Genomic DNA, 16,278 nt, shown 5'->3' with positions numbered 1-16,278 from the left:
TATCCAGACTGTGGACTCAAGCAATGATGGATCTGGATCAAACTTGGCACAAATAGTCAATGTGCCCAAATGTTAACACTGGTAGAGTTTGGAGAAAATAGACCTTGTCATTTGGGAGTTGTAGTTGCTGGGATTTATAGTTCACTCACAATGAAATAGCATTCTGAACCCCACCAATGATAGAATTGTACCAAACTTTCCACACAGAACCCCCACGACCAACAGAAAATACTGTTTTCTGATGGTCTTTGGCGACCCCTCTGACACCCCCTCACGACCCCCACAGGGGTCCCGACCCCCAGGTTGAGAAACACTGCTCTACAGGGAGACACCCCACATGTATTCACTTTCATTTCTTACAAGAAGAATCATGTTTTCACTGCTAGAGACCTGGAGTAGAAAGCCTTCACATAACCTTAACCTATAAGAGTTCCTGGAATTATTGACCTTGCATTCTTCTAAACTGATAGTTTTTTTTTTCACATTGACTTGTATCATAACTAATACTCCATTGGTACGATTGACTTCACTGGAGAGTTCCAGTCATGTGCTGTTCTCCCTGCAGAAGCAATATTTGCAATATTTGGGGATTCTTCATCTGTGGGGGAAAAAAAACAACAAGGTAGAGGTATGAATATACCTCAGTTGAACTTATAAAAATCATGCCATCCATATTCTCCACACAATGGGAATGTAATTCTGTACTTAGGGCGCATCTATGCTAAAAATAATGCAGTTTGACCCTGCTTTAACTGCCATGGTTAAGTGCTGTGCAGTCTCTGGGATTTGTAGTTTTGTGTACTCTTTGGCAGAGAAGGCTAAAGACCTTGTAAAACTACAGTTCAGATTGCATGGAGTATGTTCAGCTTTTTCCGCCCTTGTCTATATCAGCCTCAAGCTTCTGGACTGTCATTTGAGGAATTCCTGTGTAGGCTTCATTGTGATGGTCTAAACACATCAGAGCATAGATCAAATTATCCCAGTCCAGGAACAACTGTAGCTAGTGGCCACAGACTTGAATAGAGAAGACTCTAATGGATGGAAAATACATCAGATTAGATATTTTCCTCCCTTGGTTTCTTTGTTGATTTCACTTTTACATGTCTGCTGGGTTTACATGCATGGCTAAAAAATGAAAGCTTTTCCTCTTGTTTCTCTCTCCCCCCCCCCCCCCTTTTCGATCCATGAATTTCATAGGGTTTTCTTAGGCATGGGATACTCAGAGGTGGTTTGGTTAGCTTTCCCCCTCCTAACACGCACACACACACTACAATGTTACAGATTATTTACTTTAAAGGCTACTGATCCTGTCTGATTTTGGAAACTCAGCAGGGTTTTTGATAAGAGACCGCCAACCAATACCAGATGCTGTAAATCACATATGTCAAAAGCAAGGCCCACGGGCTGGATTTGGCTACCACATCATTTTATATGGCTCGTGGGGCTTTCAATATTGGGTAAATATAGTTACATTTATATAGCCTTAGAATTGCAAATGACTCTTTGTAGGCAACCATAAGGCTGATGTGACCCTCTGTGGAAATGGGTTTGACACCCCTGCTGTAAATTGCTGTAGGTGATTTCTCACCTAGCTTGCAAAGGGTCCCAAGGGATGAACAAGACTAAGTACCCTGCTGTCATAGGCAATCACTTACGACTGAGCATGGTTGTCTTCCAAGGGCCATCTTGGCAGCGGGTCTGTAAGTGATTGTAGAGACCTGTTCTGGATCCGCATGATCATTTGCAATGAGGACAGAGATTTTCAGATGGAAGGTGGTCCCGACAAGAGTTTGCTTCACGCGCCTTCGCAAGTTTCTCCCTTTCACCATCTATTTGTGCTTCAAAATCCACAGCACTGCTGGTAACAGCTGACCTCCAGTAAGATGCTGGAGGCCCAGGGGTATGCAGTTCCCAGTGTTTATTCCATATTCTGAAAACTATATTTCAGAGGAAGGAACTGACAAAACCACCTTTGAATATTTCCTGTATAAGAAAGCTCTATGAAACTTATTGAGCTGACAAGCAACTCGAAGGTATACAGAGAAATTTTTTAAGTAGGTTTTATCTCTTAGATTGCATGTTATTGCCACCTAGTGGTTGATGCTATTTGAAGTACAGTACTCCTAGAGAAATCTAAATAAGATTATGTCTTAACATTCACTTCATGTATTTGAAGTGAGATGTGGGTGTTCTCTAGCAAGTTTTAAAATGTCATGTAAATAGCCAGTTTTGAAAACTGGCTGGAGAGAGGCAATGCACATCGGAAGTTTGCTTCCCTAATCTGTCAACTAGCTATTGGCTTCCTCTGGGCAAGAAAAGCAAGGGTATACATCTTTTTAAAATGATTTAAATTAATCGCCATTATCTTTTCCTAATTTGGACTTCTCTGTGGCAGAACTGGACCACATCCCTTGGGGTGTCAAGTCTTGCCAGGTTTGTGGGCACCAGACTGCTTAAGTGATTGATGTGTTCTTATATTGAACAAGTCAGAGTAAAACAATGCAACTTTAATCAAAGATTTTTTTAAAAACTCATACATTATTGAGACTGGCATTTATAATTGTGACATTGTTTGTAAATAATAGTCACAAAGTGTAGGAGACATGATTTGATGCACAAAGATGTGGAGGTAAGAGATGGATTATTGGGTGACTAAGGTAGTGGCCTCACACTGAATCGAGACATCACACTGGCAACAAACATCTGCAAAGTTAAAGCAATAGTATTCCCTCTAACAACCTATGGATGTGAGAGCTGGACCATAAGGAAAGCTGAGCAAAGGAAGATAGACGCTTTTGAACTGTGGTGCTGGAGGAAAATTCTGAGAGTGCCTTGGACCGCGAGAAGATCAAACCAGTCCATACTTCAGTAAATAAAGCCCGACTACTCACTGGAGGGAAGGATATTAGAGGCAAAGATGAAGTACTTTGGCTACATCATGAGAAGATAGGAAAGCTTGGAGAAGACAATGATGCTGGGGAAAATGGAAGGAAAAAGGAAGAGCGGGTGACCAAGGGCAAGATGGATGGATGGTATCCTTGAAGTGACTGGCTTGACTTTGAAGGAACTGGGGGTGGTGATGGCCGACAGGGAGCTCTGATGTGGGCTGGTCCAGGAGGTCACAAAGAGTCGGAAGCAACTGAACTAATAAAAAGGTAGGGGCCAATGTGGCATAGTGGTTTGAGTGTTGGACTATGACTCCTGGAGACCAGAGTTTGAATTCCTTGTCAGCCATGATACCAATGAGTAACCTTAGGCAAATGTCAGATGTTATGGAAAACATCTTCTGAATGAAACTTGCCAAGAAAGCTCTGTGATGGGATCACTTTAGGGGTGCCATAAGTCAGAAACCACTTGAAGGCAAGAGCTGAGCTTGTACAAGGCAACTTAAAGTACAGTCAGTGGTCATTCCATCATGTCAAATGCTCAGGGTGTCACCAGCCAGAATCAGCAGAAGGGGCCCTAAAAGCAACTGGGTTTGAAGTAAGTAAAGTAATGCAATCAGCAAAATTATAAAGGTAATTACCATATATACTCAAATTTAAGACAACCCGAATATAAACTGTGACACCTAATTTTACCACAAAAAAACCCAAAAAAACTGGGAAAACATATTGACTTGAGTATAAGCCGAGGGTGGAAAATGCAGCAGCTACTGGTAAATTTAAAAATAAAAATTGTTACCAATAAAATTACATCAATTGAGGCATCCATAGGTTACATGTTTTTGAATATTTACATAAAACTATAATTTAAGATAAGACTGTCGAACTCTGATTAAATCATTATTCCAACCTTCTTCAATCTTTATGTGCTTACATATCCTTCCAATAATAATAAATAGAGTAAAATAATAAATGTAATAACAATAATAGAGTAAATAATAAACATAAAAATAATAGAGTAAAATTCTGTCTATGCAAATAATAATAATAATAATAATAATAATAATAATAATAATAATAATATAAAGTAACATAATAAATAGGCCCCCCCCGGTGGCGCAGTGGGTTAAAGCACTGAGCTGCTGAGCTTGTTGACCAAAAGGTCGCAGGTTCGATTCCAGGGAGCGGCGTGAGTTTCCGCTGTCAGCCCTAGCTTCTGCCAGTCTAGCAGTTCGAAAACATGCAAATGTGAGTAGATCAATAGGTACCACTCCGGCGGGAAGGTAAGGGCGCTCCATGCGGTCATGCTGGCCACATGACCTTGGAGATGTCTATGGTCAACGCTGGCTCTTTGGCTTAGAAATGGAGATGAGCACCACACCCCAGAGTCAGACATGACTGGACTTAATGTCAGGGGACAACCTGTACCTTTACCTTTAACATAATAAATAACTTTGACTCAAATATATGCCAAGGGGGGCTTTTTCAGCCTAAAAAAGGGGCTGAAAAACTCGGCTTATACTTGAGTATATATGGTAAGTCCAAAGTCTAAACTACCTAACCACTGCTGGCTATGACACAGACATGCCACGAGAAAAAACAAAACAAAAGAGAATCAGCAGAGTTAGACGGGAAGGATCAGCAAACTAGGATGTTGAAGATGAAATCTAGTTTACCAGAGTCTTATGACCCTTGGGAAAGACTGGGTCTTCCCTGAATGTGAGCATAAAATTGAGGATAGAAAAAGGTGTATGCTGGCCTAAACCTCATGATAAATATATGAATAAAATATTCTGACAGTAGCCATGTGATGAATTTTTGCAGCTTCCTTCCTTCCTTTGTGTCAAGAAATGTGTCAAGAAATCTCTTGGAAGCAAATGAGGTTTGCTTTCAAGAACACTGTCTTTTCCCTCTCCAGTCCTTTCCTCCTGAATGCAGCTGCCATGGAAACAGTATAATGCGTCTTGCACAGGGAGAGTTGTGTGAGGCGAAAACCACAAGTGAAGGAAAGAGGTCTGGAAGAGAGCGAACCTTGTGGACTGAGGATCAGAGCAAACGGTGTGATCGAAAAGTCCCAGGCAGAAGGCAGGTGAGGATCTTTACAAAAATTAAAGTAAGTGGAAGAACAGAGAAGAGATACAGGGGGCCAGGAATGGGTGTAATGATGGGAGCGACTGCTCCATACAAAGACTCACATTTATGTAGTCATTCTCATGAGCAATATGACAGGCCAGGCGTCACTTGTATGTACTGGAAATGAGGCAGGGCACTGCTTTCTCTATGCAAATTCCCCCATTCCATTCCTCGCAAATCTTCCAGGCACCTCTGATGGAGGCCTGGTTGGCATACAGTCAGTGCCAGCTATTGTAACATACTCCCACCCCAGTTTACTTCAGTTGTTGTGAATGGAGTTCAAAGTGCAAAAAAAGTTTTTATTGAATTAACTCAGTGGAGAGGAAGGGGAAGAACCTTGCTCATGGAATTGGCAAAACCAAGCTGCTGCAATCTCCCCTGCTTCCTTCTCAGTAACTTTTGTCATCTTGATCACACTCTAATGTCACTTGGTGGTACAAGTTCCAATTTGAAAATGACTGAACGAATGAACAACAACATATCAGATAGATCATTGATACTTAGCCTTGTCGAGGCATTCTAAAACTTGTTTATTCAACATGTGGGGAGTGAAGGCTGCTAACTTTCCATTGTTGCTTGAAAAGTGATGCTTCTGAATAGGAGGTGTAAAGAGGAGCGTATATGCCACCAATTTGTAACGTCTTAGGAGAGAGGAGAGACGATTTATTATTTATTACTCTTAATGGTGCCACCAATGTGTGATGTGAGGTATTATTGGGAGATATGGCACACTGGACGCAGAATTAATGGAGGTGAGGCAGTCTTCAAACAAAAGTTAACAAGTTTATTGAGCACAAAGCGTGTGGTTGCAAGTTGTAACTTTTCTTATAGAACTCAGAATAATGCTTGGTTAGTTGAATGTTACACTTTTTCAGGTTATACAGTATCTTCCTGAGGTGAAGCACTTATTACAGAACAAAGTTCCAATACAGGGATGTCTCCCTTATCTGATCCTCCCTTGATCAGATACTTAATAAGCTTATTCTTTAGCCTTTCTTTAGACTAACGGAATACTGGTTATGTTTCCCTTATCAGACTCTCTGGCTAAGAAACTTCCAGTAGCTTAATCTGGCTTTCCAAAGCCTCGAAACTTTGCTTCACAATTCACTCTTTTACAGCTATAACCTCCTAATCTTTCCTCTACCAATTCCTCACCCTCCAATCTTAACTCCTGACTGCTCACTCCTCTAACTCTAAACCCTAACTCTGACTGAACATAAACTGTCGTTTTTCAAACTCTCCCCTCTAAGCTCCTCCCACTTCTCTACAGCATCGTCTCCATGGTAACGCACTCCTCTCAGCTAGGCCACTCCAGCATTACTGCAGCCAATCTAAACACCAATACAGTTAAAATCATATAATTTATAATCAACTTCTTTACACCTTCCCCCCCAGAAAAAGTTATTTTTGGACCATTCTCAGTCCCGGAATGGGCAAAAATAATTTCACAAATTATCCAACAATATCTAAATACACAATATTTCTGAAATGCAAACATATTATGGTTAAATGCATTATAATTCATACATACAAACCTTTAACCTTACGAAATTTTAGTATCATCTATGGATGTGGTATCAAAGTCTCACATTTCTAACATTTTTTATACAAACAATCTATCTAAACATTTCTATTTTTATATATATATTTGTAAATATTTATTGCCTATTGCAAAACATATATACCTACCACACTTTAATATAATGTGTTTATATCTTATACCTATGGTATGAAACATATACAGTTCACCACTGTAATAACATCATACATTTTATAAGTCTATAATAAAACAGTATACCCATTTTTTAAATATTACACTATACTATATTATACTATATTACACATACATTACCTTTATATAATTTGGATCTATCTGTGATCATCCTCTATCCAATTCTCCATATCAACATTAAATATCCTTGTCCAAATGTGTTTCTATCCCATTAACATATACAATTGACCTTCTACCTAGTTTGGTCAATGTATAAGACATTTATCTATATATCATACCACAACTTTTTCCTATACATATAGTTCCACTTTGTTAATAGCCCACACAATAGTTAAACTTCCACATTTGATCATTGACATAGATGTCTTAGTGTCCAATGTCTCATGGTTCAAACACAACCTCGGTTGTACTGGACCAACTGTCCACAGCAATGTCTCTTTATGATGATCTTTTAGCTTCTTTCTTCCACTTCTTCGTTTCTTCTTTTCAGGTTTCTTCTTTTGTCCCTTGATGTCTTTCCGATGACCCGGAGATACGGTTTTCTTCCTCACACGATGTCTGCAAGTCTTTTCTGTTCTCTTTTTTGTTGCTGGGGTTTCTTCTTTTAATCTGACCTTCCAATTATCAGGAACAGTTCTGTTTCCATCGAGTTTCAGGGCTTGAACAACAGCTTGCTTTAATGTAGCATCAGATTTTAGTGAAGAATCTGGAATCCCTTGAACATCTCTTCTTGGGACTGAAGAGAATTCACTGTCCTTGGAAGAACAAACAAGAATACTGTCTTTCTTTAATGCAATTTTTCCACTGTAGTCTGGATGAACCTCTATAGCTAGAAATTGCAGCTTTTTCTTTCTATCACCACCAATACAGTCTGCGTATATCAGCTCTCCTGTCAGTCCATCAGCTTGGCTTTTATTCTCTCTTTCTTCTTTGTTCAAGGATAAAGGAAATCTCTCTTCCGACACATGGCCAAATCTTCTTTTTCTGCTCACTTTCTCTTCAGATGTATGGATCTTTGTTTCACAGAAGACCCCTGGATATTCTGAACTCGCATCAGCTTCTACTGTCACATCCAGAGTTTGTTTTTCTTCAGCTTTCTCTTTTAATTTTATTTTATTGTCTTTGTCAAAAAGTTCGGCTGAGGTAATTTCTTTACGTGGAGCTGAAGGAAATACATCTTTTAAGGTCAAGGATTCCTCTTTCTCCTCAGAGTTTATCACTTGTCTTTCCAGACCTATTGTTTCTATACTCCCTTCACTGGCTCTCAAATAATCAGCCACTGGAATCGGCTCTGCTGCAGGGCTTGTTCCTCGTTTGCATGGTCTCTTCTGGCTGTACACTTCTGACTTTATATTTGGAACACCATCTTCAGCAATAAATCTATAGGGTTGTTCTTCTGCTCTTTGTTCCTGTTGAATTTCTCTGACTCCTCCTGTCTTCGTAATAAGCTCAGCAACCGTAGCGCTGGATTCTGGATTTTCATCTCCATCCTGTTGTATGGCGAAACACATGGCTTTTTGATCAGGGCTTTTGTTGTTATATTTTTCCTCCTCACACGTCATTCTCCAGTTTTCAATCTTTTTAGCCAGATCATTTCCAATTAAACATCTGTATGGTATGTCTGGACTGACTGCAAAATCCCACATACCCTTCCAACCTCCATATTCTATTGGCAAAGACACTACTGTTGTTGGTATTGTAGGTCCCAAGCCTTTTAATCTTATTTCAGAGGTAGGATGCTGAAATTTCTGAGGTATTATATCTGTATGTACAATACACACTTCGGACCCTGTGTCCCACAGTCCTCTCATGTCTTTGTTGTCAATGGAAATGGATTCTAAGTAATCCTCCGATAGGGTGTTTGACAAAATGAACAAACACTGTTTCTCTTGAGGCTCTGTTTCTGAACTCTCCTTTGACACATTATTTGGTTCTGCCTTCTTTGTTTCTTTTACTTTATTAACAAAGAGGGTTGTTTTCTCTTTTCTTAAAAGGGGACATTGATACCTTATATGATCCCACTTTCCACACTGAAAACACCTCATTTTTCCCTCAGGAGCAGTTTGACTTGTTACACTCTGCCTCCTCCAGGAGGGGTTTTCTATTGCAGAACCTTTTTCTTGCTGTGGGTGCGTTTGATGTTGGTAAAATGGCTGCCTGTTTGTTCTTTTATCACTTGGCAGATCTTCCCTTTTGAATCCTTCTTTTAGGGTAATTATTTGATCTACCATAACCGCTGCCTCTACTATAGTGGATGGTTTTCGATCCTGTATCAGCCAGCGAAAATCGGAAGGTACCAATTGGAAGAATTGTTCCAATTTTAAAAGTTCTCTCAGCTGTTGGTAATTTTCCACCTCAGACGTCCTTAGCCAACTATCGAACAGTTGAGACAATCTAGAGGCCACTTGAGCGAAACTTTGGTTTTTATCTCTTTTTAGGGTCCTGAACTTGAATCTGTAAAATTCAGGAGTTAATTGAAATTCCTGTTGAATTTGTTTCTTAAATAAATCATAATCCCCATAGGACTCCTCAGGCATTTCTCCATAAATTTGTAAGAGCTTTCCACTTATCTGAGGCCTTAGGTATGTCATCCATTTTTCCTTAGCAACCCCAACATCCCTACAACATCGTTCAAATGAGATTAAAAATTTCTCTATATCATCATCCTTAGTAAATTTAGGAAATCTCTTTATCATATCTGGGGTATCCACTCCAGAGCTCCCTTCTTGGATGTTACCGGATGTTTGAGACAAAGCTAATTTTTGCTTTTGCAGTTCAAATTCCATTCTCCTCAATTCTATCTCCTGTTCTCTCTCTTTTTGTCTTTCTTCAAACTCTCTTTCCCTTTGTTTTGCCTCTATCTCCAGTTCTCTCTCTCTTTGTCTTTCTTTTGCCTCTATTTCTAATCGTTTTATCTCTAGTTTGTACTTATAAGCCATTTCTGACACAGGCACTGGCCCTGTTTCTGCTTCAGAGCCCGAACTTTCTTCTTGGTCTCCCTCTGTTTCCTCAACAACCTTTTTTTGTCGTCTGGTAGCCATATTTCAATGACTTTTACCTCACAATTTATTCTTAAAGTAGTCTTAAGGCACTTGATCAGTTGTTAAACGGATCCCGTCGTCTGCCACCAATTTGTAAAGAGGAGCGTATATGCCACCAATTTGTAACGTCTTAGGAGAGAGGAGAGACGATTTATTATTTATTACTCTTAATGGTGCCACCAATGTGTGATGTGAGGTATTATTGGGAGATATGGCACACTGGACGCAGAATTAATGGAGGTGAGGCAGTCTTCAAACAAAAGTTAACAAGTTTATTGAGCACAAAGCGTGTGGTTGCAAGTTGTAACTTTTCTTATAGAACTCAGAATAATGCTTGGTTAGTTGAATGTTACACTTTTTCAGGTTATACAGTATCTTCCTGAGGTGAAGCACTTATTACAGAACAAAGTTCCAATACAGGGATGTCTCCCTTATCTGATCCTCCCTTGATCAGATACTTAATAAGCTTATTCTTTAGCCTTTCTTTAGACTAACGGAATACTGGTTATGTTTCCCTTATCAGACTCTCTGGCTAAGAAACTTCCAGTAGCTTAATCTGGCTTTCCAAAGCCTCGAAACTTTGCTTCACAATTCACTCTTTTACAGCTATAACCTCCTAATCTTTCCTCTACCAATTCCTCACCCTCCAATCTTAACTCCTGACTGCTCACTCCTCTAACTCTAAACCCTAACTCTGACTGAACATAAACTGTCGTTTTTCAAACTCTCCCCTCTAAGCTCCTCCCACTTCTCTACAGCATCGTCTCCATGGTAACGCACTCCTCTCAGCTAGGCCGCTCCAGCATTACTGCAGCCAATCTAAACACCAATACAGTTAAAATCATATAATTTATAATCAACTTCTTTACAGGAGGCAATCCTCAAGACATGGAGGCTCTCCACATGAGCCAGGACTCTGTTTTCTCACTGCTCTGGCTGATGTGGAAAGGTTACACTGATTGTGATGGCACGGCTGAGCCTATGGGAAAACTATAGAGTCTGGCTTTACTCGGGGCTATCTGCATATCTTCTGTTAAGATTAAAACTCTTAGCAGACAGAGGCACTTTGAGGCAAGGTGAAAAGATAACCAAATGAGTTTACTGAAACAAGATGAATACAGGGTTAACTCCACCCGGGACTATCATAAAATAACTTAAAACAAAACATTACAAAAGGATATTTTGATGGTTGCAGTAATCTTTCTGGAGACTTTGAAAGTTTCCTGCCTCTGGTGCAAAGCGATGGTTATAAACTGTCTTAATGTGAAGCATACGCTGGTCATAAGCTTCTGTTGTCCTTTGGACTTATGGTGCTAAGGATGCCTGTTTGAATTGCTTGGGACTAGGATTACCAGATAATCCCAAACCTAAGTCACAGTAGCTCTGCTGTAGAAAAGAGGGAAGAGTCCAGCAAAGAGCTCTATACAGGGAAATGGAATAGACCAACTAAGGCTGGCCTCTGGGGGTGTTAAACTCCACCCAAAAACTAATACAAAGGAAGGTATTCACACTACTGAGAAAATCTATGAACGGGGGGGGGGGGGGGGGGCTAAAGCAAAGGAAAGGAAAAGGCAGAGCCAAAACTTCACACTGATTGAAGAGGCTCTTATATTCCGTCATGAAAGCAAGGAGATATGACAATGGAGAGATAGGAAATTAATTAAACACAGATTTTCCTTAAATATATTGATATGATGAAACTGTTTTAAGGTTCTGACTCGGTAAATATTAAAATTAATAAAAATAAATAATATATGTGCCACTTATTCAGGGTATTACTAGAAATGCAGGAAATCAGGAGGAGATTGCTGTGTTTGGTAGGAAGGTCCTACGGCCAAAGAAATAACAAACAGAAAGAAAAAGAGAGGGATGTTTATAGCGACATTTATAAACTGGCTTTCTTCCAACATGCTCAAGGAATTATTCATGGCTCCCTGCCCCACACTTTATTGGTGGACGGTTAGGTCCAGCCAAGAGTAAATGATTGGTTCAAGATCACACACTCAATTTCATAATTAAATGAAGCATAGAACTAGATGTCTCATTTTTCAGTCTAATATAATATAATCATCTTTTATACCACACTGGCTTTCTGTGGGCAATCAATAAATTAACTGCAAAATATTCAGTTGTGCAATTCCTTTAGAATCTGCCTTCAATTTCTTTAATTTTCAGCCCTGAACACAGAGAGAAAAACAACTCCTCTTTTTCAACAAAAGATAAGGATAAAAACCAACAGCTAAGACGTTCTCTTCCACTTATGGAGAAATTGCAAATGCCTGACCTTTCTCTTCTATTCCCTCTTACCCCCTTTGTCCTGGACCTATTTCCATTTACTCAGTTATCAGATTTAGGAAAGAGGAGAGGAGTGGGTGGACTTTTGTCCTTCCCAGTATTTTCAGGGAAAAGCAAAACTCTTGCAGCCTCTCTCAGCTCATGAATAATTGTTGCCACCTTTATCACAATTTGATGTTGCTTGCCACATAGGCCCTGTGAAATGTTGATGGATATTAAGCACCAGTGCAGTGTAGTGGTCTCGGTGTTGGATTAGATCTTTGGAGGCCAGAATTAAAGTCACTGTTCATCCATGGAAATGCTCTTGGTGACCTTGGGCAAATCACATGCTCTCAGTCTCAGAAGAAAGCAAAAACAACCCTCTCTCTGAACAGATCTCATGAAGAAAACCTCATGATAGATTTACCTCAGAGAAACATAGAGTTGTAAAAGACCTCGTGGGCCATCCAGTCCAACCCCCTGCCAAGAAGTAGGAAAATTGCATTCAAAGCACCTCTGATAGATGGCCATCCAGCTTCTGTTTAAAAGCCTCCAAAGAAGGCGCCTCCATCACACTCGGGGGCAGAGAGTTCCACTGTTGAACAGCTCTCACAGTTAGGAAGTTCTTCCTAATGTTCAGGTAGAATCTCCTTTCCTGTAGCTTGAAGCCATTGTTCTGCATCCTAGTCTCCAGGGCAGCAGAAAACAAGCTTGCTCCCTCCTCCCCATGACCTCCCCTCACATATTTATACACGTCCATCATGTCTCCTCTCAGCCTTCCCTTCTTCAGGTTAAACATGCCCACCTCTTTAAGTTTCTCCTCATAGGGCTTGTTCTCTAGACCATTGATCATTATAGTCGCCTTCTCTGGACACATTCCAGCTTGCCAACATCTCCCTCAAGTCCTCCATAAGTTGGAAACGACTTGAAAGCACACAGCAATGGCAAACAAGCATAATCCAGAAAGCTTAATCATTGCATTTTTATTAACAGACCAATCTATTATTCAGGATACATAAATTATACAGAAAAATTGGGTTAAAAAAAATCTACAGAATTCTGAGGAGGACACTAAATCAAAAGCAGAATTTCTACTGGGATACCTGTGTTTTTAGTGCAACAGGCAATGAACATTTCCAAAACTGGTAATAGTGTGATCCCTTTATTTGACCAATCAGAAGGACACACAAATACACATAAGCATTTGAGAACTCCAGTTCACTTATAATGAAGTGAACTGGAGGAAGGTTGAAAAATAAAACTGGCTTGATCTTGAGGTTCTGTTATCTTCTGTATGGTGTCCTGAAATGCAATGAGCACGGAAGGTTCTGTAAATTTTCAATGGAGGCTATAGTAGAAAATGGCGCACACATTAACTCATAAACAGCCTGGGAGCAAGGGAGGTGGTTGTGAGAAAATTCCTAGAAATATAAAATCCAGTTGTAAACACAGATCTGGGCTCTTATTGTGAATAGAATCACACAGGCTCTTTTATCAGTGAAAAATGGAAGAGAAAAACAATGACGTTATTGAATTCATATTCTTTTTTTTCTAGTGATGTTTACTCTGACAGAAGTCACCTTCCGCAATGAGAGCCATGTTCGGTTCCAGATATTAAAGCCTTGGTGGGATGTCCTGATGGATTACTTAGTACTTGCAATGCTGATGGTTTCGCTTCTCTCTGGGACTTTGCTCATCTCTGTTGACCAAGTGACATGTCTGCCTTTGAGCAACAAGCCAAATGAGACCACAACAGTTACCTCTAAACCTGGAGCTATAAATCCTGCCATCAATGAAAAAATTATGGCTGGAAAAAGTGGCCATCCTGTGAAACTTGACTACCAGCAATACTTGTTTATCAGCCACATCTGTTATCAAAAGGCCTTGCCCTGGTTTTCAAAATATTTCCCTTACCTTGCACTTGTTAACTCGATGCTTTTAATGGCTAGTAGCAACTTCTGGTTCAGGTACCCTAAGACTTCATCAAAAATCGAACACTTCTTGTCTATCCTCATGAAATGCTTCGAGTCACCTTGGACTGCCAAGGCTCTCTCCGAGATGGCCTGCCAGCATGTCATAGGCCGACCCAAGACCCCTGGTGCAGGAGGGTGCCAAAACCAACTGATATCACCTTCCTCTTCTCCTATTCTAGAATGGAAGGACAAAGAGCAAGGCTGGGCACTCTTTGAGAAGATCTGCAGATTCAGGGCACACACTGAGAGCGCCAGCTTGATTTACACAATCTACACTGGACAAACCATCTTCAAAGTTGCAAAGGTCCTAACTGTGCTAGGCTACACCTACAGTTATGTAGGATCCATTGCCTTTAAACACATTTGCTGGTTAGACACAGATAACCTCATTGGCTACTCTACCTTTCTTTGTACCCATAGTTTGGCTTCCATTTTGCAGAAACTGATGGCTACTTATTTATTCTTGGTGTTCCTCTATGGGCTTGTTGGGATGTACCCCCTCTTATGGCTGGTACGACAACCGCTGCTCAAGTATTCTTTTAAGCAAATGCAAGAAGGCAGCCACTTAATTGACATCCCAGAGGTATACAATGATTTTGCTTTCCTGCTGCACATGGCTGACCAGTGTGACCAACTATACTCATGGCGCTTTGCCATCTTCCTTTCAGCAATGAGTGGGAGCTGCCCTTCAGATGCTGATCTTGACCATGATTTGGGTATTGGAGGCTGGAGAGGACATAATTTTCTTACCTTACTTACCAACACACAAACGCTTCCCAAATCAAAGCTTGGTAAAGTTCTTTTATGGGACACCCCCCAGAATCTCCCCACACCCACAAGTGTCTGGCAGAAGCGGTTGGGGACTTGCTGTCTAAAGAAGTAACTCTTTAGTAAATCCACTGCAAGGGGATTTGGGGACTCGCTGTCCAAAAAGTAACATTTTCCAGGCTACTGAATAAGGACTCTAAACTTTCCACCAAACCCATCATTTCCAATATCATAAAGGACAACACACCAGAACAACTCAACTCTTTTGAAAAGAGTCAAAGAGACAAGATGATCCACATCTGTCTGGTTTTAAGTTTTCTTTTTCTTCCAGTCAGGGCAATTTTTGGTAATGTTATGTTTCCATAAATTCTTAAGACACAATAGGCGAGCAAAAGATATATGAGACTTGTGTCACTGAAGGACCTAAGTGGGAAAAACATTCAGATCATACGAAGAAATGTCACTAAAACACTGCAGCAGCCTAGCAATTATTAAGGCAATTGGAAAAGAGGAAGCTTACTAATGGACTAGTAGTGTGGTGTAAAGTAAGATATAGCTTCTTACATGATATTAACTTCCCACAATGTACCCAATTTGGGAAAAAAAACACAAGGAAAATTTTACAGGAATATAAAAAAGTCGGTTTTACTAATGGGAAAGTCTATTGCCACTAAAAGTACTGTTAATACATAGGAGCTCAATGTTACTGTTGTACCTTAGCATAACATAGTATAGTATTTTCAGATGTCACCAGACTCCACTGGCTGCCTGTCTATTTCCAGGCACAATTCAAAGTGCTGGTTATGACCTAGATCAGGCATGGGCAAACTTGGGCCCTCGAGGCATTTTGGACTCCAACTCCCACATTTTGTAACAGCCTACTGGCTGTTACGAATTGTGGGAGTTGATGTCCAAAACACCTGGAGGGCCCAAGTTTGCCCATGCCTACCTTAGATGGTTCAGGTCCAGGCTATTTGGCTGACTGCGTGCCTTTGTACAAAGCTGTCTGAGTCCTGCGATCTTCAGGAAGGCCCTTCTCTCAGTCCCACCTCCACTCCAAGCTTGGTTTGTGGGGACAAGAGAGCGGGTCTTCCTTCTCGGTGGCTGCCCCACGACTCTGGAACTCCCTTCTACCCAGCAAAGGCAGATTGGCTCCCTCCCTGCTGTCCTTCTGGCGGCAGGCTAAAACCTTCTTCTTCAGGCAGGCTTTTAAAGAAGAAGGCCTTTAAGATCATTTCGGGGGGTGCTGTGGTTTTATATATTCTTATGGTTTAAATCTGAATTGTTTTTAATACTGATGATGTTTAATACTGTTTTAATATTTTTAAATTTTAAATTATATTGTAATGCTTTTAATGCTAGATGCTTTGAGTATCCTTATGGAGAGAAAAAGTGGGATATAAATAAACATCATAATACTAATGATATTAACAATTTTGTGATCCCTGATGTCACCAGCTCCCAAGAGACTG

At 40.3% G+C, this 16,278-nt stretch overlaps 1 protein-coding gene across 1 annotated transcript; it reads left to right on the top strand.

Moving 5' to 3' along the window:
- The first annotated feature begins 4,817 nt into the window (after positions 1–4,817).
- Positions 4,818–14,921, top strand: LOC132765556 (volume-regulated anion channel subunit LRRC8D-like). The gene is made up of 2 exons (XM_060759838.2): positions 4,818–4,974; positions 13,621–14,921. The coding sequence occupies exon 2, from the start codon at positions 13,623–13,625 to the stop codon at positions 14,919–14,921; it is 1,299 nt and encodes a 432-aa protein (XP_060615821.2). The 5' UTR covers positions 4,818–4,974; positions 13,621–13,622.
- Positions 14,922–16,278: the final 1,357 nt, after the last annotated feature.

The sequence above is a fragment of the Anolis sagrei genome, chromosome 2 (assembly GCF_037176765.1).
Source record: "Anolis sagrei isolate rAnoSag1 chromosome 2, rAnoSag1.mat, whole genome shotgun sequence".
NCBI lineage: Eukaryota > Metazoa > Chordata > Lepidosauria > Squamata > Dactyloidae > Anolis > Anolis sagrei.
Note: the sequence above shows the minus strand (reverse complement) of the source record. Positions and strands in the feature narration are given on the sequence as shown.

Bases quoted from the DNA above. Each gene is read 5' to 3' on its own strand.
- LOC132765556 (XM_060759838.2), top strand. From the start codon at position 13,623: ATGTTTACTCTGACAGAAGTCACCTTCCGCAATGAGAGCCATGTTCGG.